Genomic DNA, 25,271 nt, shown 5'->3' on the forward strand with positions numbered 1-25,271 from the left:
TGCTTGTCCAGTTGTGTACACGTAATTTTGTAAGTAAGAAATATAATATTTGCATATTCGTGAAGGCTTTGATGAATATACCATCCACAGTGGACGTATTATATTATAAGTAGTGAAGTTTTCTGGCTATCTTCGGATACTACTCAAGTCTTCAGTAACCATTTAAAAGAAATCATTCGTTAGGTTGCCCGCCGCAGTGGTGCAGTGGCAAGACGCCCGACTACTGTACCAGAATACCCGGGTCGAATCTCGACCAACGTTGGCTGCGTTTCGATGAAAGCGAAACGGAGAGGAGTCCGCATGCTGTGCGATGTCAGCGCACGTTGAAGATCCCCAGGTGGTAGATGTTACTCCTTAGCTTTCCACTACAGCTTCTCTCTCAGTATTCACTCCCACCTGCCTCCCTTATCTTAGGGCGCGGATCAGTTTTTCACCGAACAAGTGCGGCAAATACTGCAGCTTTCCTTTGCTGTGAACTAATTTATTATTATTTATTATATGTGAGAAAGTAGTAATCTTTTAAAAATATTTTTGCTAATAAATACAAAACAAACCATCATGCCGAATTATGAGTTGAAAATTTGCAATGTCTCTGAGGTATTCTGTGCAGAGAAATATCTAAACCTGATTTCATTTATTGTTCAATGCAGCGAAGCACCCGCCATGAACCATAGCCGACAGTTTGCATGTACTGTTTCTTTAAGTTGTATCCACGCTAAACGTGACAATATAGGGGATCCACCCATCAGCTATGCGTAATGGGGAGATGTAGGTACTCTCTGCATAGCTAGCTTTCCCCGTTGTAGCGCATTGGAATTCACAGTAAGAGACCTTTGTCGAGATTTACAGCATATCTACAATTATTATTATATATATATATATATATATATATATATATATATATATATATATATATGCGAATTAGACAAGATGCGCAATGGGAATCCATGCAGGATTGCTTTATTACAGGATTCCAATAGCCTTCTACAGAGCTTGTGGCTGTACTAGCACCGAGCAGGTGGTGATGGCCTGCGATGAGCTTTCCTGTTATAAACGGAGAGAGTTAGACATCAGGACGGTCGAGCAAGGCATCTTCAGTGGACCATAAACATTCGCATATATCTATCACATGTGATGTGCCCTATCATGTCGATAGTGTATTTCCCCGCAGGATATTCTCCTATCATGTTACTTATTTATTTTGTAATGGTCTTCCTCAAAATTGGTTGCTAGAAATCCAAAACGCAACAACATATGCAATAAACTAAACACCGATATAATGATTATACCGACATTTTCGCTTACTATATGCCGATGCTTGACTAGAACAGTACGTCTAGTAAGTATGACGGCAGCTCGCATGTTCCTATTTTTCTTCACTGGTGGTTTTTGTTAGACGTCCGGCTTAGCCTTACAGGATACAAGCGTCGTTTCTGCTGATGTTTTGTACGACGGGTGGGACATAATCAATGCAACTTTGGCCTGCCGCAAAGGGCGGGGGCCTACCATTCCCAGCCTCGTAGGACCATGAGTAGCCACCCCGAACGCGTTCGGATCCGACTGGCAGCATGCGGTTTTTTCTTTTCTGTATGTTGTATATTTACTTCGATGATTACTTGAAGGTTCATAATAATCAACTAAAAATTTTATGTGCGTTCCTTGCTGTCAAAGGCTGTTATCTTCATTCACACCTATCTCAAAACTAAACCCCTTACTTTCGCGGCATTACTTTGCTAGGTGGTGGGTGTCAGGGGCCAGCGTTATAAAGGAGTATGCAGGAAGATCAAGAGAAAGAGCGGGAAAAACAAAATCATTGCTCATGAAGAACATGCAACGGGAAAAAGGGTGCGCATGGCTGGAGAGAGCACTATATGAAATTCGGGGAAATGAGATTCTGCTGAGTGTGTCTGCTGGCAAACCTAGTTAATACGTTTGGGCCTCTGCTGCTGACGTCCGGGACTCCGGGCTCGGACTAGCCATCATCCAGATTCATCGGCCTGAGCTACCAGACAAGATGCGCAGCTGTTCTTTTACCTCTGGTGGTTTGCAGTTGTATTTACGCGGCCATACCCTGGTGACCGAGCGCAGGCTACCCGCGTCTCTATCTGAGGCTGCTCGTTCCATCTCAGGTATGCGAACGAGTCGCGTAACTGACGGGCTCAGGCTGCAGCGAGAGGTCTCCTGCAAACATTGTCATTGGCCCATCACATTGATTCGGGACGTGACCATACCCATAGACTCGATCGGTGGCCAGCCGCTCCTACCTGTCGGATGCACTACCAACCAGAAGGACACGAATATCTGAGTGGATCCTTTCTTTTCTCATTAACTTATCTTCTTTGCTTGTAGCGTGTCTTTTTTTGTTTCTCGCTTTACGTGTTTCATCCAAATTCTCCGTTTTCAATTGGGGGTTTTGTGTTTTTTAGTGCCACCACCTCGCCTGTGAATCTCATACTTGCATTCTCTCGTTCCTCAAAGTTTGGTGAATACGCCCGGCACATCAGCGCTTCTCCTACAAAGAGCTATAAATATTGCGATAATGGCAGAGCGTTAGCTTTGTTGCTGACGTTCGTCAATGTCGCGTTATGGTGCTGTGTGCAAAAAAAAAAAGCGGTCATTATCTAATGGCGCGAATTTATCGCCTAGCAATGCGCGTGACACATGACCTTCAGCCGTTACGAAATATAGAAAAAATTACCGACGATTGCATACTTCCTAATTCGATATTTGAGCGCAGCTCATCAGCTGCGTCAGATGCTTCATAAATGGTTGGAAACAATTCGAGGAAGACAGCATGTACAATTACAGACAAAATTCTGTTTCTCACACATATTCCATCTTAAAGAAACGCTCCGCTAACAGTTTTTCACCTAAACACATATGTGGCCTGCGCAATAACAGGAAAGTCAGCGGTTGCACTGGATGGAGTAACTGAACACAGTGGCAGGTGAAGGCGTTCACCTGTTGTTTCACACATGGCTAAAAAAGAACTGGCAGAGAATAAACTATGCATATAGGCCGGCAGCTAGCAGTGGTGAAGGGCAGCGGCTATGCGTTTAGACCCAAGCTTTCAGCAACACCGAACGTTGCACCGAACACAACCAGCGTTAAGCTAACGCATCAAGATTCATCGGCGTTCTAGGTAGAATCCACTTTTATGCCGGGATCAAACGATGCCGGCAGACGTTTCCTGCTCCTCTCGGGCAGCCCTCCACGAGAGGCGCGGTTCTTCACGCTCGCCATCATTTATCATTATCAACTAAATACACTATCACTCTCATTTCTAATGTAATTACTGCCATTATCACTAACTGCAGTGTCATTGTCACCGCTAGTATAATCCTCAGGGCAGACAATGAGAATTGTATCGTGCGCTTCACAATCCTGGGCGTGGCCCATTTGTTTAAAGCGCTCGGCTAGGGATACGAAGGATGGAGGTTCGATTCCCTATGGAGGCAGGATTTATGTATTTGTTGAGCTGGTTACGAGGGATAACGGTGAGGCCGTAAAGCAAAAGAACGTGCGCTAAATAGTTGAATTTTAGAAAGGGTATTTTTGAAAGTCGTTGGCACATCTGGATTTCGAACCAGCCCCAAAATGTACCCCTTAGCTTCCATTGCAGAGACACGAGAGCACTATGCAACGTTTGTTTTTTTTTTCCTTTTTAGCCGCCGTAGCATCTCGCTCGCCGTTCGAGACTACAGAGTACTCTCGCATTAAGCAGCAAACACTGTCGTCTTGATCAAATTCCTACTGGAACACACTCTCACGCTCTGCAGTGAACATCTTCGCCTTCACGAAATTTCATCTGCGCTGGTTCTTCATTTGACCTATGTTTATACGTCCTACATATAAGCCATGTGTCTGTGTGCAGCCGCGGCGTGCTAGAGTGCAGTGACGGCTTGCCACAGAGCCGTAACTGATTACTCCAACTTCTCTTTTATAGGGCAAAACGACAAAGTAGTTGCATTTTGCTAAACTATTTCTACCAGTGCCCACTGGACTGCCATATATACTAAGCGGTAGCACAGTGATAACGCCGACAGATCGGTGTCTTCCACAGTCTAAAGAGAAGGCTTTTCATGTACTACTCTACCCCCTCTTCTCGGTAGCAAACTTCGTCATTTGTGTTCTCTCTAGTAGGTTCAAATGTGAAGAAATATTTCCAGGAAGATCAGCCTATAAGGCTTTAAAAAAAAGCTTGTAGACGGGCTAGATGGCTCTCAGCTTCAGACGGCATTCTTAGCACAAGAAAACAAACACGCTCATGAGAGAAAAGACACGGGACAGCGCCTTTCCCGTGTCCTTCCTTTTCTCTCGTGTGCGTGTGTTTTTTTTTACGCTAAGAATGCCGTCTGAATCTATAAGGCTACGACGAGACAACAATAATGGCTGTCTTTTGGCGTCTTTCCTTGCCGATCCTTTATCGCATACATGAACTTTGCGGCTCCCTAGGTTACAATTTTTTTAATTTTCACTTCTAATATGTCACATATGCTCTTCAGCGCACAGTCACATATGGAGTTTTAACCAACATAGATAACCAAGCCGTGCAAATTTCTTGAGTAATCAAAGGTAATATTATGAACAGTTTATGGCGCTTCATCTTTCACACGGGTGAACGTGCTGCTTCATCTTCATCCTGCTCTTTGTTGTACATTCCCATCGTCATCGCTGAGTGTGGTTCGGTACACTCTGCGACCAGGGCTCCAGATCTGCAATAAACCTGATGCGCCAAGCCTGGCCTTACACGTGCTGGAGGTGCGCCTTAACTTCCTAGCGGCGTCGTCACCTGCATCTACCTGTATCTCTGTTATGGCTGCCGTTTGACCCCAACCACCATTGTCATGACCAAAGAGGACCACGCCGCTGTTCTGGGTTCTTCCAACTCCACCCGAGCTCCCCTCGCCACTTGGACTGTGAGCAGCCGTCAGCGCAACTCGCAGATGTTAGCCGGTCTACGCGGTGATGACGCTGATGACTGCTCGACAGCTACGCCCCGGTCAGTGCTTTCAACCGATGGGACGATTCTCTTAAACTAATAATGTGTTGTTTTATTTAACGGAACTGGCTAAAACGTAGTTCCTAAACCATGAATCGACGATCTCGGACAGCGCTAACTTGAAGCAAAACTTACGGCAGATTTCCAGCGCTTTTACTATTCATATTGAATACGCAAAAATGTTAGATGCTCGACTTCTTTGGTCCAATGAGACCTATACTTCTGATATAGAAGACGTTCTCCCACTTTTTCGGCCCATGCATGACACCATGCCAGAGGCCGAGTGGGTTCGGCACGTCTTTAAAGGCATTAGGCCACTCGCCTTTAACGCCCTGGCCGAACAGAATCCTACAACCATCGACACCATCATATCGACTTCTCAACGCCTGGACGAACTACAGTCAATACGCCTGCAGCCTGAGCCCACTTCCTTTGGTCTCACTGCCGACTCCGACCTCCGTACGCTTATTAGCGGATTCCACCCTGCATCTGAGCCCCATCCTTCAAGTGGTAGTCTGCGTAGCATTGTCAAAGAGCTGGCTTCAATGACTTCTTCTCGCCCAACACTGGCCGCTCCTACCACCTGTCATGTGCCAACGTACGCCCAGGTCACGTCCTTGCCGCCTGCATTTAGAGCGCCTAAACCACCGGCGCCTACCACTGCTCATGTCGCCGCATTGGCACCACCTGCCGTTTCTGTCGTCGCAGGCTCCAAAATCAACGCCAGAGCTACGCCTCATTTGAAACAGACTACCCTCTTCGCTTCTCTGGCTCTAAACACAGTTAATGCCCTGATTATTCCCAACGTTCATCACCCCCACCAGAAAGTCCCGCTTTGCCTATGGTTACAGGCCTTCGAGACGCCGTTCTCATTCGCCTTTTAGCCGCTCCACATCGCCGCTCCCCCAAGCTTTTCTGACGCCTCCCATCTATCGGAAAACTCACCACTGCAGTTTTAGGAGGAAAAACTGCACTCTTCGGCCACCCCAATATTCCACCTGAACGTCCCTCCAATATGATTTTAGTTTGGGTTGAATGTTTACCTGTTGACGCTTTGATTGACATGGGCGCCGCTGTTCCTGTGATGCACAATAATAATAATAATAATAATGTGCACTGTGATGCACACTGACTTGTCCTCGCGCTTGCAAAAAGTGAAAACGCCTTACGATGGACCTGAACGCCGTGGAGCTAATGGTGAAATCATTCGGCCTTCTGCTAAGTTTACTGTGAGAGTTTTTGTTTATGGTGTCCGCCACCATGTACAATGTGCCGTGATGTTACCGTGGGCTCACCCAATTATTTTAGGCTGGGATTTTCTGTCTGCCGCATCAGCCAGCATTTAGTGTCGTGGCAGGGTCATTTACATGAACGAAAGCGATCCGTCTTCTGAACCTCCCGAGCCCCGTCATCACCTGCTTACCGCTACTGACTCAGTGTTGCACCCTGGATGCGAACAACTTGTCGCGCTTACTTTTACTGACATTGATAAGGGGATGTACTAATCGTGCCTTCTGATCGCCATGTAACCCGTGGAAGCGCGTTACCACCACATCTTAACTGTTTGAGCACGGCACAGCGCTTGTCGCTGCATTAAATACTTCCCAAAACATTGTGCTGACTAAAGGGACATGTTTTCCTTGTGCCCTGGAGATTCAACCGGTATGCCTAATCATCCTTACCACCTCGCCTTCCTCACCAGCAGCTTCGTCTCATGCCTCTCTCTGTGTTCTCTTTGGCACCATCCGTCCTGACGTTCCTTTACAGGCATTACTTCGAAAACACCAAGCCTCCTTTGACGTCACTTCTCCAACCTTGGGCTGAAATTCTGCTGCACAGCACCGAATCATTACAGAAGGTACTTCTATTGTTAAGCGCCGCCCTTACCGGGTTTCCTTATCAGAACGTAAAATCGTAGAAGAGAATGTGAATGATATACTCCGACGTGACATTATTCGGCCCTCAGCTAGCCCCTAGTCATCTTCGGTCGTCTTGGTCCAAACTAAAGATGGGTTCATGCGTTTGTGTGTTGATTACCGCGTACTTAACAAAGTGACTCGCAACGATGTTTACCCTATGCCAGGAATTGACGACACCCTCGACTGTCTTCAGGGCGCCAAATATTTCACCACTTTGGATTTGCGTTCTGCTTAGTGGCATATACTGATGCACGAAGCCGAGGAAGAAAAAACCGTATTCGCTACTACAGATGGGCTTTACGAATTTAATGTCATGCCTTTTGGACTTTGTAATGCCCCCGCTACGTTTAAGCGCATGATTTACGTTGTTTTTAGAGAACCTAAGGGGCAAATATGCTTGTGCTACCAGGAAAAACAAAGTTATCTTCTCTGCGACGTTTTCTTACGATTAATGCCGCCTTGATCAAGTATTAACGTGCTTGGCATCCGCCGGTCTCCAGCTGAACACAAGAAAGTGCATTTTCGCCAAGAAAGAAATCAAGATCCTGGGCCACCTACTCAGCCGGGATGGCATTCGACCTCACCCTGACAAGCTTGTTACAGTTTTGAACTTTGCTCGCCCTTGGCGGACTAAGGATCTACTCAGTTTTCTTGCCCTATTTTCATACTTTTGCCGTTTCATTCGCAATTTTGCTATCATTGCTGCACTACTATACTTAGACCTTTTACCGACCGTACTATCTTCAATTGGTTCAAATAATGCGAGAAAGTTTTTCAAACCCTGAACAATGACCTCACTTCAGACCATGCTCTCGCTCACTTCGATGACACTGTAGCCTCCATTCTCCACACCAATGCCAGCAGAATCGGTATCGGCGCCGCACTTCAGCAGCGTGATACCGCTTCTCGGGAGAAGACAATTGGGTTTGTCAGTCATATTCTAACACCAGCTGAACGCAACTACACCATCACTGAGCAAGAGTACCTCGCCGTCATTTGGGTGTTCAGAAATTCCGCCCCTACCTCTACGGGCGCTATTTCATGATCATTAACGATCACCACGCTCTGTGTTGGTTATTAACCCTCAAACATTTAACTAAACGCCTTGGCCGTTGGAAGGAATGCGCCTCTAATGTCACATACAAACCGGGTCGCCAACATCGAGATGCCGATGCTCTTACCCTTTGTCTGCTTCCAGAATCACTACGTAGTGCTTCTTCACGCCTTCCTGCGTGCACCCTCGACGTCCCAATGTCGTCTAGAGCTCCAAACATCACGATTGCTCCTCCTGCCGCTGCTGGATACCGCTACACCATTACTTCTCACTAGCTAGCAGATCCTTACGGCAGTTCTCTAAACGACCTTGCTAGTGATTCTCACAGTCCGACCGCTAGGATGCGCAGGCAACTCCAAAAGTTCAAATTTGACAACAGTGCGCTCTCCCATTATATTTATTGCTCTGAAGGCACCCGTTGGGTCTCCGTTATCCCGAGAGCGCTCCGCACCCATATCCTGGTGGTTCTCTACGATGATGCTACAGCCGGTCACTTAGGCTTTCACAAAACTAACCACCATGTGAAAACACGCTTTTTCTGGCCAGACCTCGCCTCAAACGAGGAAAAATACATCGCCTCTTGTCTGCCATTCTAGCGCCGCAAACGGCCGACTTCATCTCCGGCTAGCCAACTATAGCTTCTACCTTGTCCTGCTACTCCTTTCGCCGTTGTTGGTATAGACGTATACGGGCCGCTTCCTTTCTCCACTCGAGGTAATCGCTTGATCGTCATCGCCGTCGACCATCTAACACACTACGCTGGGACTGGTGCCCTGCCTAATAGCTCAGCACCTGAGGTCGCAACTTTCTTTTTGGAATCCCTGATACGGCGCTATGCGGTGCAACAAGAGCTTCTCAGTGACCGCGGCCGGACATTTCCGTCGACGATTGTAGCCGAAGTTCTTGAGGCCTCACCCACACTTTACAAATTGACCTCCAGTTATCACCCGCAGACCAATGGGTTGACTGAGCGGTTCCACCGCACGCTTTCTGACATGCTATCTATGTACGTCGACCCGGACCACCGAACTGGCACGTTATACTTTTGTCACTTTCGCCTACAATACGGCTGTACAGGAGACTACAGGGTACACCCCGATTTTTCTCGTTTATGGCCGTTCTCCCGCTACATTTCTTGATGCCTCTTTCCTTTATGCACATGCCAGTTCCTCATCATCTCTTCCTGACCAGTTCATTTCCCCGAGTGACCAGATCTCGCCAGCTTGCTCGCATCAACACTGAAGCCAGCCAGGAAGAGCGCAAGCACCGCTATGATGCGACCCACCGCCAAGTTTCATTCCGTCCCGGTGACGAGGTATTACTTTGAACACCACTACGCACTTCTGACCTTTGCGACAAGTTCCAGCATCGTTACATTGGGCCTTACTCCGCTCTGCAAAAACCTACTCAGTCAACTATCACGTCTCCCCTGTTTACCCTCCTCCGGTCAGTCTTTACCGTGGCACTGAAGTTGGCCATGTTTTACGCATGAAGCCTTTTATTCGGCATATTACTGAGAACTCAATGCGGCCAGGCTGGCCGCTTCAACTACGCGGGCGAAATAGTGTGAGCATTGTATGGCGCTTCATCTTTCACACGGATAAACGTGCTGCTTCATCTTCATCCTGCTCTCACTAGTAGATACCCATTATCATCGTTGAGTGTGGTTCGCTACAGTGTGCTACCAGGCCTTCAGGTCTGCAATAAACCTGATTCTCCAAGCCTGACCTTATAATATATCTGACTCAGAATCTAAGCGCTTAGGGAAGTTGATTCAAATGCAACCATCCAATCATGAAAAGAGAGCGACGTTGGCAGCTTTCACTAATTCAGCTTCCACATATGGGTGACGTCCGACACCTCGGCGACCATTCAGTTCCTGGCCATGCCAGCTAGCAGCTTCCACCTGCAGGAGCCATTGGTGTCATTTTTCAGCACGGCCTTTGCAGGCCATGGTTGTTCGAAACTAAGCCCCCGAGGGGGCACAGCAGGGTTAGCAGAGCCTCTTCCAAACGCACACCCCTAAAAGAGCCGGGCGCCGGGCCGGGGGACGCTTGTACCCAATTTTACCGGTGGGTGTCCGGCGGCGGGTTTCGAACTGACCACCTCCCGCAGCCGAGACGAGCGCCCAAACCACTCGGCCACCGTGGTTTTTTACTAATAATATTGAGGACGGCAATATCGACACCAGAGTTTCTTGAGAATGTGCCTTTAAAGCGGTTGGCTGAAAGTGCCTGAAAAACAATTTTTCATTTTTACGCCTGCCCGAAGTTTCATTTCAACACGTTTTGTTACTGCCTCATATCAGCGAGCGTGACCTCCTTCGAGTAGTGTGAGTTTAAAAAGCTGCAACGCGGTGTTTTGAATGATGTGAAAACTACTGAAAAGAGTTTGAATCCTCTTCTACCCACACTTGAGGTAGGCGCAGCCCTAACTTTTAACATTATGACGCTACCAGCGCATTATAAACAGGCCAAAGGCAGCAAACAATGTGAATATGTATGCGGTAAACTATGCCGTTCTACCTGGTTTAGACAGGCTGCCGAACACACGCTTGTGGACAAGCGCCATGCAATTCCCCGCTAATTAGACATATATGAAGGGCAGAGAGCGAGCTGAATAGGTGTAGGAAGCGTCATTGCTGCAATATTCGATATTCAAGATAGAAACCAACGGAGAGCGAATTTATTAGGGACGCTACCAATTGAACAGCGTTTAAGGGCACTGTGATCAAAATAAGAATGTTCGAAAGGTTGGCTATTTTACATCCATATGGAACCTTCAGTCCTCATAGCTAGAACGGATAAGTAGCATTCTGTCTTCCCAGTACACTTTTATCGTAATACCCTGATCGCGGGTCATCGAGTCGATGCGAAGCATAATGCACTCAATATTCCCATGCAGCACATCTCAGCAAACATTGGGAGGAATATTATGTTGGTCCCCCTAAAACACTAATCCCTGAATCTGAGACACCTTGTGAGAGATTTCTTGGATGTTTTTACGATAGCACTGTGCACATGTGGATAGAGCTGATTAAACCTCCCGATGCAAAGCTTCATCTTGCTTCTTGAGTGTACCCTGCGCTCAAAATAAGAAATGAGAATGCATTCGAAAATTAATGGCTTATTTTGAATATCAATATAACAAAAACGAGACGCCGTTAAGTGGACCTCCGCATATATTTAATCTCATTGTGAAGCTATAAAATATAGGAACAAGCTACATTTAAGAACTGTTACCCAGTAAATGCCCTAAATTGCTCCATATCACACTACATAGCATTCTTCTCAATTAGAAGATGTAGTTTATTCAAAATAGGAATATAAAATATTTTACCATTGCCGCGACGAGGTATTCCGGGTAAGTTGCTTCCTGTTGAATTGAATTAGAAGAGAAACATTAGTACAATAAAAAGATGGCTCCGTCGTGATACCGGCACAATATAAAATGTGAGAGGTTGGGACCCTTGTGTAGGCATGCGACCTGAAAATTGATAACTGTAGAGTGAAATTATTTCCTCCTCAGTTAAACTAGTGCTGATTAAGCAGCAGCGATGAGAATGGTCTGAGCTGTGTTGTCTTTGGTGCCTATAGACATCCATGAAACGCTTTTATTTTTCCTCCATATTGAGCGTGTTTATTTTTATTATGTGTTGAAGTCAACACGTATGTAAAATATATATCGAGGAGTACATATATGCTTCCGACAAGCTCTTTTTCGTCTTTCAAGAGAACACTGCATACCAAAGGTTCAGGCTAGATGGCAATAGTCGCATTTTCGAGCCTTCATTGGGATTTATTGTGCGCCAAATTTCATTTATAACTTTTCTAAGCACTCTAAAACTATAGAGCCACCAAATTTCGAATCTTCTCTAGAAACCTACTTCTTCCTCTTTTGGAATGTGTGCTCTGTTCGGAAGGCCCATAGAGGTAACCCGTGTCAAGAACAGGCAGCATCTTAACGTGACTATTTCACTCTCTAGCCACTAGCCAGAAACAAAGCATGTAGCGTTTACGTGCACTCGTAAGCATAGCTTGAAGCTCCTTCGCTGTCTGGGAGGAATATATATTTGTTGTGTTAACATCGACCTCTTTCTAGAGAAAACGCAGAGGTGAAAGTCATCACATTTATGTCTACCAGCGTGGCTCTATATTCACCCCTGCTAGCATTTCCGCACACTTCAGCAGCGTAGAAGGATGTTTTGCTGTTAAGAACGAAGTGCCATTATGCATCACCCAAGCAGCTGTCTGCGCATTCCACAAATAAGCATTACTCAGGGATGCCTTGATATTACATCCAAAGAGAAAAGAAATTTCTCAATACTCGTCTTTGTCTTGGCCAAGAAAAATTTAAATACCAGGCAATCTTGCATGACACGTTTTGAGACGTTAGGAGATATGATTAGTGCATTAATAATAAAGCGACTGTTAGGGCCAGTAGTTATCAGATGGAATGTACCGACGACAAGCAGCAGCTATTTCCTGGCCAGGTGGTGCACTAGTTCTCAGAAAACGTGAATATTTCATGTAATGTTTTTCAGAGAAAAAGTGGAAAACACTTGCCCGCAACACATAATAAAAATAAACACGCTCAATATGGAGGAAAAATAAAAGCGTTTCATGGATGTCTATAGGCACCAAAGACAACACAGCAGAGCTAGAACCCATTTCTAATAAAGAGCAATTCATCTGTCAGTGGTTTTGAATGAGCGTATAGCCAAAACAACATTGGGATCGGTTTAATTATGTTAAACCAAGTTACGCGATGAGTGGTATTCGATCGTTTGTGGTTAGTTCCTTTATTCTGCTGGTCGACAAAGAGTGATCATGGTTTTGATATCGCAGAGAAAGTTGAAATTTGATTCACGTAAACAAATAACAGTAAATAAGACGTGCACTTTTATGCGGTCCTATTCAGCACAAGCACTCGAACAATAATGACTTAATGCTCTAAGTTAAGGTGGATATCTATTCAGAAATAACTGCAATTACTTTAAATAATTCCAGAACAATTTTACTCGTCATAGGCATCCAACGATATACCAACCAACTATAATAATTTCATTATAATGGTTAATTTTAAGCGGTATTTATACTAGACATAACCGTCCAACGATATAAAACTGCGTTCCTGATCTGCTTGGCATAGGTTACAGGGCGATATAACACTTCGGTTACAGAGGTGTGACTGTTCGGTTTAGCTATCATAAATAGCTGAAAATCCTACGGACGTGATCTGGAAATGCCTTTCAGTAGCGCTGTTACTCGCATAGTGCAAAGTGCCTTTACGAAACTGTCCCAGAGTTAAAAAAGCTAAAACACTAAGCAAATTTATGCCAGACAGTGTTTTGGGAAGTCTAGAAGTGTTTAGGCGGCGTTATGTCTCAGCTAATCTTCCTTTTTGAAACCAAAATTCAAGGGAAAACTTGATGTAAAACAAGTGCTGCGGACCGCCAGATTCAATAAATAATAAATAAATAATTGGTTCACAGGAAAGGAAAGATGCAGTATCTGTCATACAACGAGGTGCACTTCCGCTGTTCAGAAAAAAAGGTGTCGTCTTCAGCTCCCAACAGACTAAGAAAGCGGAATAACATTGGGATTTCTTATGCAGTGTCTTTACAATTGCAGCCAAACACTGCTTTTTGAAGGGGTCTACTATTGCTAGAAACTAATGGAAACCTCTGACGAAAACTTGACATTCTTGGCATCCACAAAGTTGCTACTTGCCTCAACACGGCAAGCATGTCAACTTGCTGCTTCATTTGGAAACAAATGGCTTTGAGCTCATGCTCCTAGCTTCTGTAGAGCCGCTACCAGTAATTTTCAGAGACGGCAATGATTTAACATTGATTTGTAGGTCATGACATATAGACGTTTGCCTATTTGCACATTCACATTTTTGTCCACGATCACCGCTATTCTTTTTTATAAACTGCCGAAACCGAAAAAAGCGCACACCAGCAGCCCATGACTGAGCTGTTTCGCAGATATTTTCCAAGTCTATGTGTTTCAAGTACAATTTTCACCCTATTGCTGCAAACATATGGGTTTACCTCTGAATATCATTAATATCCGGTTTATGATTATTCAAAGAAATCTTAAGAAGTGAATGTACTTACATCACCACTGCAAATCTCATTCCTGAGGGTTTGAGCATCTTTGCCACTTTCTTTCATTGCCTTATCAGCCTGAAAAATATGACATGATGTATTTATTCTGAATAAAATTTGTACTGCTTAACAGAAAAAGGGCAACATTGATTTCTGGAGATAATACTAAACACAGTATAAAAACTAAAATTTAAAGCATATCGAGGGCTGTAAATTCTAAGCCGTGTCTTGGCACCACGTCTGCTTACAGGTGATAATTTTACTTACCGTTCTAACGTCATCTTGCTTACAGCAATCTTGCTTACAACGAAAAAGTTTGTTTTGGGTTTGGGGTCTAACATTCGAAAGCGACTCAGGCTATGAGAGAGGCCGTAGTGGAGGACTCCGGAAATTTCGACCTCCTTGTGGTTCCATATACCCAGGTGGTCTAAATTTCTGGAGTCCTTCACAATGGCAAAAAGTATGCACTATAGAGCAAAAAGATAGTTCTATCCAATTAAGTTGAATTGTAAGGACTTCTAAAAAATGCGAAGAGAAAAAGGGGGAGCCAGAAAACTGCGAGATAGACGGTTTTCTCACAAAAATTTATTACATTTTACAAAGCACTTACGCGATATCACACGGGCATATAAAAACTGAAAATTCTCGAGTAACAGGCCGCATGTAGGTAGTGGCACTGCTTGTAACGTGCAGAACATAGATGAGTACACTAGATCAGGCTACGCAAAGCACATAAGCAGACTCGTTGAAAATTCTTACAACTATCTGAACTCACAAACCTATTCGAAATTACTGTAAGAAAAGGAAATTTATCCGCAAGTAATAGATACGAAACTCTAAAACGTAATCGAGGAGTAAATTTTTAAGGCTCTCCTGAATTAGCAAGATAATTTGCAATACAAAATAAAATGACCAACTCGAACTGGGTAAAATGTGCTTGGAAAATGCAACAACTGTCTTAAACCTCTCTTCACCTGCGAAAACGGAACTCCTGCTCTAGGTTTTCTTCTCTGCTCGCTATAAATGGTTGAGAAACGCTGTGTCTCCGCACAGTATATTACGTGTCATTTTCAAGCAAACAACCTAACATTCGTTCATTGTTATTAGGCAAGATGGTTCACAAAATTGCATGTTGTTTCTGTCACGTTAACCGTCCGTTGGACTTTGTGCACATAACGAGTACGAGTGCAATACTTATTTCCTATATTTCTGAACACCGGTGCTGACCTAGAAAAGGATAGTAGAAAAAATAGCCCTCCATGAATAATTACTTTTTGATGCTGTCTTTGCAAAGAGAAATTGACGGTGCATATCTGTACAGAAACAAAGACCTATATTCGTGTTTCGCATCTTGCTTTTGTACGTCCACCCATGACCGGAATTACATGCATTTAACCGAGCCATTTTAGAACATATTTGTAGCAGTTAAAACCGACATTCGCAGTGAAGTATACATCTGAATGGCTCGCCTTTGGCTTGGTATGTACCTGTTAAAACCTTGTATATAATCGACGGAAGAAATTACACTTGAACTACATTAAGAGCGCACGAGGTTGATTTACCTCGTCTTGTTGCTTAAACGAAGAACGCGCTCTCCACCAACAGTCAAGAGTGAATTGCATCGAAGGCTGCCGTTTCAGTCAGCGAGGACAAATAAAAAGATTCTAAGTCCACAGATTCTACTCAAAACAAATTTGCGCAGCATTGTTCCGTACAAGGAATCAGATCAACGACAAGCACCATTTTCAGGGCATGACAGATGCGACTTTATAGTGATGTACGCTCTAACATACTGACTGCGTCTGCTGCGATCAAAAATCGGCGCTTAGAACACCCTCGGTTTAAGAAAAAAAGCACGTTGATATTGGCACTAGCAGCATATATCGATAAAAAATTACAAGGGTTCAATGCTACTGAACAAAATATTGAGCGAAAGCATTAGCTGCGGGTGACCGAGCGTTCTTCTCTTTTTCTGCTTCCTCAGCCCACATATAAAGCCCCGCTTTAGCCAAGCCGTATGGACGTGCCTTAGGGACCTATAGGGGTAACGAAAATGCCGGGGTCCTAGCAGGCTGATTATGATATTACCGTCCCACGTGAAACGAGATACCCAAGATGCCAGTTCCTGCCGACCGCTTGAGTTGGTAGCCCTGCTCTCACCTTAGTGTCACGTGGGATGTGACGTCACAACGTCACGTGGGTAAGACGTGGCTACTGGCCGCGCTACGCTCAAGGCTCGGAACTATGAGTATTATTGTTTTCGCAATAAAATATTCATTCATCGTGAGGGAAAGTTGTTCTGCATTGGACGAAAGAACCTAACCGTCAGATTTCCATTTTACATACTTGAAAGAAACATTTTATAACGTTTTCGTAGATACGTAAGCAACCTAACTCCGAAGACTTCAGAATCTTACTAACTAAAAGAGCTTTTAGCTCTCCTGTAGAGAAAACTATTTTACTCGAAGCAAAATGCAGGCGAATGCTATTGGTTAGCGCGTTTTAAGCATGGCTCACACAGTGTCCCTAACCAAAATTTTCACAGAGGGAGTAAGGGAGCCGATATAATTTTTGGGTGGAAGTCACCGCATGTTGGGTGGTTGATTAATTACCACCCCTCTTTTATTTCGGATGGGCTTTTAACAGCCTCATTCTGCCGTCTAGACAGGTGCAACTTTCAAACCAAGCTTCCACGTACATCAGCCTCGTTCTTCTGTTGAAGACTGCGACTTCTTCCCCTCTTCTATGGAGATTGTCAAGACATATATATGAGCAGGGGTCAATGTTGTATTGCTCGAGCGCGGTAGTCTTGCTCACCAGTTCTCTGAACAGGAGGCTTTCATAATTGGAGTCTCCTGTCGCACAAATGACAAAACGAAAAGGTCATGCATTTTTTTCATGTAATTATGGGGAAACCCCGCTTTATGCAGCATCTAGAGAATCGTCCGAAGGAGATGAACAACCTGCTGTACTCGTCCAGCAAAATATTCAAGTTCTGACGTCTGGCTTTTTGAACGGATATGGTAAAACCGATTTCCGAGCGACTTTCTTATGGTAGAAAAGAATATTAAACGTGCCAAAGTCCCTTGTGCGTCACGATAATTTTGTTGCTGACAATGCTAGGTCGCACCCTCGGTCCGCGTCTTTCGGTTTCCACTAGGGCCGATAAAAATTGACTGTAGTCTGGCGCCATTCCCAGAAGCTCTAGCCAGCCGGCAGTGATGACTGCTGGGCGCTCTTGCATAGCATGCATATATACAGGGGTGGCCAAAAGTTCCCAGCCCATAGGGTCTGCTTCTGAGCAGTATAGTCAGGCAGCTACGACGGCCCCAAATCTCAGAATACATGCGGAGGGTAGAAGAAACATCATTCTAACCTCTGAGATAATCTAAAACTTTAATGGAATCTCAACTGTCAGAATATGCTGACCTGAAGCAAAGCCTGCGGCCTGGGAACTTTTGACCCCCCCCCCCCCAGTATGCGACAAAAACGGTCACCTGAAAGTAGTTTGAATCTGCGCCAACGTGTCAACACAACCTGCTCAGTTTTCCAAATATAGTAGCTACCTAGTATCTATCGGCCTCAACACTTTTTAACCGCCAGGTTTGGGATGCGCACGCAGATTAAGATATCAATTCAAAAGAGCAAGATATTCTTGCATTACTTTAATACTCAAAGACCAATTGTTTTGCTTCTTATCAAAACACCATTGCAAGTATACTGCAGACAACGCATTGAACATTCTTGTTGAGTCCCTATCAATACTTAAGCAGCAGTCAATAAAAGGCTTGTTCAATAATACTCGTGTATTGAAGCCGGTCCAAGGTATCCAGTATATTTGTTTCACTCCCTTGAGTCCCGAATTATTCACTGTAAGAATGTCCATTCTGCCTCAGCTTAAGATTTATGGGCGAAGTACGTCCATTGTGGCTTCTTTTCGACACGGGGAGCTCTTTACACATTAACCATAAATGATCCAACCAAGGTTCAATCGTACATTTTAAATAAAAACCTCAAGTGATGCTTAATAGATGTGTTCAAAGTATAGACGTTCTGAACACCAGACGTTGACGCGAATGTCTGATTACCTCTGTATTGTGTTCCCGTAACTTTGTACGATGTGCCATTACTAAAACCGAGAATACGAAGGTGGGAACCGCGAACAATTTCTGCGCATGCCACGTCTTTCTAAGTGTTTATGGGTGCTTGCATGTTCTCTCGGCGTAAACATTGAATGCGTTCCCCATCCTTTTATTAAACCCATGTTCTTGGTTTGAACTTGAGTGCAGCACGTGGTCACTGATCTGTCGCTGGGCTAAGAAAGCTTACTTGTATCTCAGATTCCGCAGCGTTCTTAGTGCAATCACTGCAGACCCTGAATAAAAGTGGTTTTATTAGGTTTAGTGTAATGCCCATGGATCAGAAAGCGGACTCGTATCTTGGATCCCGGAGCTTTCTTTTGTGATCACTGCATACCATCATTAAACAAGTGATATTCTCGGTTTAGTGCATTGCACATGGATATAAGCTCTTATATGCATGTGCAATGCACTAAACCGAGAATATCGGCTATAGAATGGAATATATACAAAGTGTGCTAAAGCAATTTTTTAAAACTAGTTGGTTGGTTTGCTCGTGGTTTTCAACGTCCCAAAGCGACAGAGGCTTTGAGAGGCGCCATACTGAAGGATCCGGAAATTTCGGAACCCTGGGGTTTGTTCTCATACTCAGACATCACTTAGCATAGAACGAGAAGTTTTGGACGAAGTATTAAGGGAGATAGGAAAACACAGCCCTGCATGCGTTGCTGAATATTGAAAAAGAATCACATATTGCAAACAAATGTATGCATCATTTCTTTGTTCCAATAAAATGACAAAGCAACAAGTTTCTCTTATAACAGCTCATTCTTCCCTAACGCAATAGTACTCTAGAATTTGTTTACTCTAGATTTTGTGTACTCTAGAACACCACTTCATCCACTGATCGCTAAACATTCCGCGAAAAATTAAGGGCTCATTTCACTTAGATATCGAGTGGTTCGTTTAGTATTTTATTTGTTATTTTAGTCTTATTTTACAGTGCTGTATAATCATCTGCTAAACTCTTACGTGAATACTGTAGTTCACACGTGTGTTGCACTTTGTTGTTCCTTTTTTAGTTTTCAGTCTGTGCTTTATTTTCATTTTTCCGACATTTCCAAAACTATATGCACCCCCTCTTTATTTAATGTCTTCGGGGACTTATGGAATCAATAAATGAAATAAAATGAAATTTGTCATGAAACTGTAATACGCTTGAAACGTTAGAAATGCCAAAGCACGACTTCTTACCTCACTTGACTGCCCTATGACGCATCCCAAGAAAAGTAGCTGGTCCTCAAGCGCAACGTCTATTAGAAAAAAAAAAGAGAAAAAACTGTGTTACTCTATCTTCTATGACTTCAAATATGAAAGGATTCTTGTCTTTCTAATGCAACACAACAGGTCGCATCGTGTGTTTTTCGAAGGCTGTACGTGTTTTCACACATCGAACGGTATGTGTGAAAACACGTACAGCTCCGCTTTGGCCAATACCAGCATTCAGGAGCCCCTTATTGAAAGGTAGGTTAAGTTTAGCCAGAAAAAGAGGTGATATTGACGAAACAAATAAAAACATATGGATCGAAGATCTGCTGTAAAACCGCATCAAATACGGGGTTCGAGGCAAGCCGGGGGAGGGGGTGCGCCCAAAATGCAGGCATTCTTTTATTGTTGTAAGTAAGTGTGAAATATTTTTTCTTGTTCCAGTTCTGCACGGGTGGTTCCTTTTTGCAATTTTGGCTTTACTAACACTACACTCAACAAGAAGTGCTTTGACAACACAAGGGATAGAGCGTGGTTAATGAGGCGTTTCGAATGATAGCAGTCTATGTACAAATCGAACGAGCGCTAATTTGAACTGGAACTTCATATTTTGTTACCAAACAAAAATCGCTCGTGAAGGACAGTATATCGCTCGCAATGCGACCGACCGGAGGGCGGTGCTTTGTACTCCACATGAGAATTAACGAAGAAAATAAAGTTTTCCAAGTCAAAGATTCTATGAGGTGAATAATATCGATTTAACATAATCAAAACGATTCTGTGATTTACGTGTGTGTCTTTAATAGAGAGCTAAACACTATTTTCTGTGCTGCAGGTAGAGAGAGGACGTGTACTTTCCTTGTTTGATGAGACGCAGTCCGATCTAGAAGACCAATGAAGCTAAAATGGCGTTTCTAGCGCCTTTCACTTTACACGTGCCAGTTTTTTATATGTGGATTTCATTTTGGAGTTGCATCTGATTTGCCAGCAGAGGCTTTTGTAGAAGCATTGCATTATTTATCCTCTTGGCATTACTAAAAAACCTCGTCGTGGCGATTGAGTTATCATTTGAGTGAAAACCTTGACGCTACCAGGCGAAGTTATCGGTGGTTTCCTGCGATCACGCAGCCTAAATGAAACGCGTCTGCAAATCTAGTTCAGCGATATTAACTCGGACCAGTTTAATTGGCTCCAATTATATCCCCCATTACGCTACAGCATCTCGTGACAGCGCACGTGGAGTTTCCAGAGGATGAGTGGAGTGGGCTTCTTCAGATTAGGAGGATGATTGGCGAAGACGCTGCCACTTTGAGTGTTTAATGGGTATCGATATTTCCACTGCCTGGGGTTCTTAAACGACCGCGGACATCGTGGCTGCAATGGCCGGGATACGTGGGCGCCACAGTTGAGAGCCCTAATCATTTTGCACAAGTGGCGGGTTACTCATATTCTAAACCCTGTTTAAAGCATTTTCACCGTAATAATATTCGAGGCTTACATATTGCGCGCAACTAGCGGAGGCTACCGGCTTAATCAGATGATCTTACAGTTCTACGCGCTCCTAATCAATTATTAGAAAAATATTCACTTGACTCAGAAGTTTAGTTGAACATCTAGAGGAAAGATAAACCGGTCGAAGAGAAGCACTTATCAGTTAGAAACGTGGGAGTCTCTCACCATAATATGCTGCTATTACAAGGCGTGTTTATGCCACTACCTTCTATTTCCCTTAGGTCAACAGAAACACTGCAAAACTTATTGAAAAGAACAAATATTGATTCGACAACAGCATGTTAATTCCTTCGGTCCGCATAGTGTATAAAACTACAAGAATGTTGTAAGTCTAAGTCTTCTAACATGTTCCTGGAAACGCAAATCTATCAGGTCCTGCAGATCTTTTTTCGCGCTAGGCTCAGGCGACGGAAGTTTCGTTACCAGCTTTTCAGCGTCAATGGCCTTGATTTAGTGCATCCTTGGGTGGCGTATTTTCCGAAATTTGTTTTGCTGAGAGCACTCACATCTGATAGCTAACCGCTTTCGCAGGATACTGATAATATTATGCCCAACCTGGCAGTTTGTTCCGAATTTTGAGATCATTTTGAATGGCCATTGAGAAAAGAGGTATACTTTGGCGTGCGCTTTGTACCATTTTGTTCTTTAAGTCTTCCATCTCACAGTTGCAAATAAAAGCAGAACGGTGTAATTTCAATACTTTTCTTCCAACAATTCACCATTATATGTGTTCTTTAATGCCCGAATATAAAAACTTGTGCTGGTTTGCCACATTTCACTCCGGCCGTGCACAAAGCTGCTCACTATGAGCCTACGTTCGGAGACATTGCGTTAGGAAAAGGTGCATTCATGTCTCTTTGTACTCTGCGCTTATGCAGCCTACTGAAAACAATTGATAATTGCTTCGGTCACTTGAAACGTGTAATTTCTGGGAAGTACTGGGGACACTACAGGAGCAATGTTTCTTGGCTTCTGGAAGCGTATTTGTCTACAATGGCCCTCTCCTTTGTCTATGTCATAAAACCAATAGACATGATCCTTCATATTGGTCTACTCGGCTTTCGGTAGGTACCACTTCCGTACTATAATGGTAAACTGGCTCTACAAATCTGTTCGCTCAGCAAAATTCTTCTCCCGCGAAATGATTGTTTGCCTTTTGGAACTATATAATCAGATGGAATTCGTAACACAATGGCGCTCCCTCTTTCTTGGCCGTGCTTCAGTTGTGTTTGAAATTAAATGTTCAAGATTGGTTTCATATCAATAAAAACTACCGAAAGCTTCGTAAGGAGAACGTGCGTATAAAACACTGTTTAATTTTGTTAAACACAGTTAAACTTCAAGTTATGGTAAAGCGGGCTGCTCACCAGGCGCCTATTCGACGTAATACAAGCGCGATGCCCCTAGTGGATGATTTCTCAGAGCCCTATGCTTTACTCGCATGGAGTGAAGAGTGGCCGGCAAACGATTTATTCTCACAAACGTAACGGGTATATCTTGGAAATTAAATGCAGTTGAAAGGTTGTTTGTCTCCATAACGTGGCAAATTTACTTAAATCGTGTGCAACATATTGCATTGACGGGCCATTTTCAGCTTCAAGGCCCCAAGTAAGCTATCGTACTAAAGTTATCCAAACCACTCTCCTAAATAGCACATTAAATTTTCATTTTTATAATGATATCATCGTTTCTATGCAAAAACGCACTGCTTCCTCGAGTTTTCCTGAGGCACTCCAAAAACAAACCTTAGTTCGTAGTTACCGGCTTGTGTTAAAACAGCAAATTATAGATAGTAGCACTTTAAAATTGAGCAGAACCATCTTGCATTGCGCGCAGGTTCTTGACTACATGAACAGCATCAACAGAATTTCAGCATCAGAAGCAATCAGGACTAAACCACTGATCAGTTTGAGCCTAATCTTTAGGCGCTGCATATCCTCAACATTTATTTATACTCGGTGTTGAAAATGAGAGGGCAGGGAAGGATAATTAATAAAATTCAGAAGCCTTCATTCCTAAATACATCTACAATAAATGTTAGTTTGTGCTTCTTGAAAACTGCACTAAACAAACTTATCCTGTGCATGTTTATAAGTCGTAGAACGATGCAATGAAAGGGCCAGAAAAAAGCACCTTTGCAAAAGTCTATGCTTTCCTCATTGCCTTCCGTGTTTTCCCAATATGCAAAATGTTCAGGAGCGGCAGTTGATTCCGGAGCAGGAGCTTCCACTGTTTCCGGGGCAGGAGTTTCGTCAGGTAACTGGCACTCAACGTAGGCGAAAGCAAGAAAAGTGCATAAAAGCAAGCCGGTCTTCATGTTATTTCAAATACGAAATGCTCACTTTTTCAGTGCTTCAGGAATGTTCCGCGTTTTGTGCGTCAGGCCTGTCATTTATACTCTACGATGTAAGATTATGCACGTTCCTTTTTGCCAGTGTTGCCCATCATCTGCACGGAACAAAGATAACATATTAAGAGACTAATTATAGTATCCCGATATGTATTTTGAAGACAGCAGTTAGCCACACGGAGCGAGATTATAAGTAAAAAAGAAATACGTCTGCTTATAAATTTGACACTTCTATCTATGCGCAACTATTTAATACCGGATTAAAATGTAAAATGCAGCCTCAAGATTTCTTTTGAAAATTTTTGCAATGCAAAACGAAATAACATTATTGCTTTCCTTAGTCATAGTGCCGAACTCATGCTTTAAATTATAGAACATATACGTCTCTTCCAGAGCAAAGCGCCGCATGTGGAGTCTATATCTCAATTACACCATGAGTCAGCAGATGCATGATATATGCTGCAAACGTCTAGTTAGAGCACTTGAGAAATAATTGGCATCTAAAGGTCGCACTTTTTATGCTCTCTTTGAGGAACAGAAATGTGCGGTAAAATGACGTTTTTTTGTCGCCAATATTAGCCATTCCCCTTCGAAAGTTTTTCGCAAGAAATATATTCATCCCTGATTGGTTTGTGGTCAAACTCTGCATTAGAATAATTATACTTTAAAAACTGCCAAGGACGAGCGCAGGTCAATACAATATGGAGGAGATTAGAGCGAATTCAAAGCATGATACGCTAAACAGGAATATAAACAAAGTTTCCGTTAAAGCTTACCAAAGCTCAGTGCAAAGCAAAAACAAAATAGTACATGTGAAGCAGAAAGGCAAATCGTACACAAATAGCACAAGTAGTGGCAATGGAAAAACGCGGAAAGAGTGCCAGATATCACTGCGAAATATAAAAAGCCACATATTAACGCTTTGGAAGCTAATCGGTCCAAAACGGAAACTCAAGTGGGCGGAGAAAATTCTATGCCACTTTGTAAAATGCTAAGGGGGTACGGTGATATTTGGTAGGTTCAACAACCACGAATTCCATATGCGCATGGTCTGCTGGCAGGATATATCTTGTGGTGTGAGATTGAGGGAGTGGACTTCTGTCAACTGCCTATTTATAAAAGATTACGAACTTTTGTCACCTCTGGATTATTAAGATATAGGATAAGAGGTAATAGATGAAACTCGGTGACCGAATTTAAATAGGCTCAAAACATGTAGTTAGTCACGTGAGGAAGCGCCATATTATTTAGCCATATTGAAACGATCCCTAACAATTGATGTGAAAGTGTGCAGGAAGCCACTAAAATTCTATGTAGATATACAATCTATACCTGTAATAATAATTTGAATTAGTCAACCATTCAATTATTGCCTATTTAATTCCAGGAACAGTGACAGTCCGGCTATATTGGGAGGAGCAAAGGTATCTGAAAACAATTATTGTAATGTACAATAGGCAACGATATTTTGCATGTACTTCATAAAATAACTAATCCATTAACTACACATGAAGCGAAAATCAGAAAAAAGGGCCATTTTGCGTGGGTTTGATGCTCACTTTAAAACTCGTCTACTAATTAGTGAAATGCACTAGACACAGCGACCCCAATCTATGTATTGCGCTGCTATTTTCCTTTGTTGTCCTGTTTCTATGGCGATCATGACGCTACCGGCCAAATAATAAAAATTGTAGTGATAAACGAAGACCAACGTGTGAAACAATTTATTGATGTCCCGGCTGTTTAACAGCCGTCGTGAGAATACACTCTCAAGGTTCGTATACAGACAACATAAATACCCAAGAAAGTAGCAGGGGGGACAGCGGCCGATGTAGCTCAGTTGGTAGAGCACCGGACGCGTTATTCGGAGGTCGTGGGTTCGGATCCCACCATCGGCACGTTGTTTTTTCTTCTACTTTGTGTCTAATTATCTTTCCCCTAAACAGATTACATTACTAATTTCTGTGGTTATCG

The 25,271-nt window shown here is 43.4% G+C and overlaps 1 protein-coding gene and 1 non-coding gene across 2 annotated transcripts; one reads left to right on the forward strand and one right to left on the reverse strand.

Annotated features, from left to right (window-relative positions):
• Positions 1 to 938: 938 nt before the first annotated feature.
• Positions 939 to 23,332, reverse strand: LOC146181168 (uncharacterized). The gene is made up of 5 exons (XM_084577860.1): positions 23,081 to 23,332; positions 19,424 to 19,482; positions 14,100 to 14,168; positions 11,315 to 11,350; positions 939 to 1,044 (listed from the first exon to the last, which is right to left on the reverse strand). Exons 1-5 carry the CDS (start codon positions 23,262 to 23,264, stop codon positions 985 to 987), a joined length of 408 nt encoding a protein of 135 aa, XP_084433986.1. The 5' UTR covers positions 23,265 to 23,332; the 3' UTR covers positions 939 to 984.
• Positions 23,333 to 25,122: 1,790 nt separating this feature from the next.
• On the forward strand, positions 25,123 to 25,195 carry TRNAT-CGU (transfer RNA threonine (anticodon CGU)). The gene has a single exon. It is a non-coding gene; the product is annotated as a tRNA-Thr (tRNA).
• Positions 25,196 to 25,271: the final 76 nt, after the last annotated feature.

This window comes from Amblyomma maculatum, chromosome 8 (genome assembly GCF_055883805.1).
Source record: "Amblyomma maculatum isolate TAMU_Amacu chromosome 8, ASM5588380v1, whole genome shotgun sequence".
NCBI lineage: Eukaryota > Metazoa > Arthropoda > Arachnida > Ixodida > Ixodidae > Amblyomma > Amblyomma maculatum.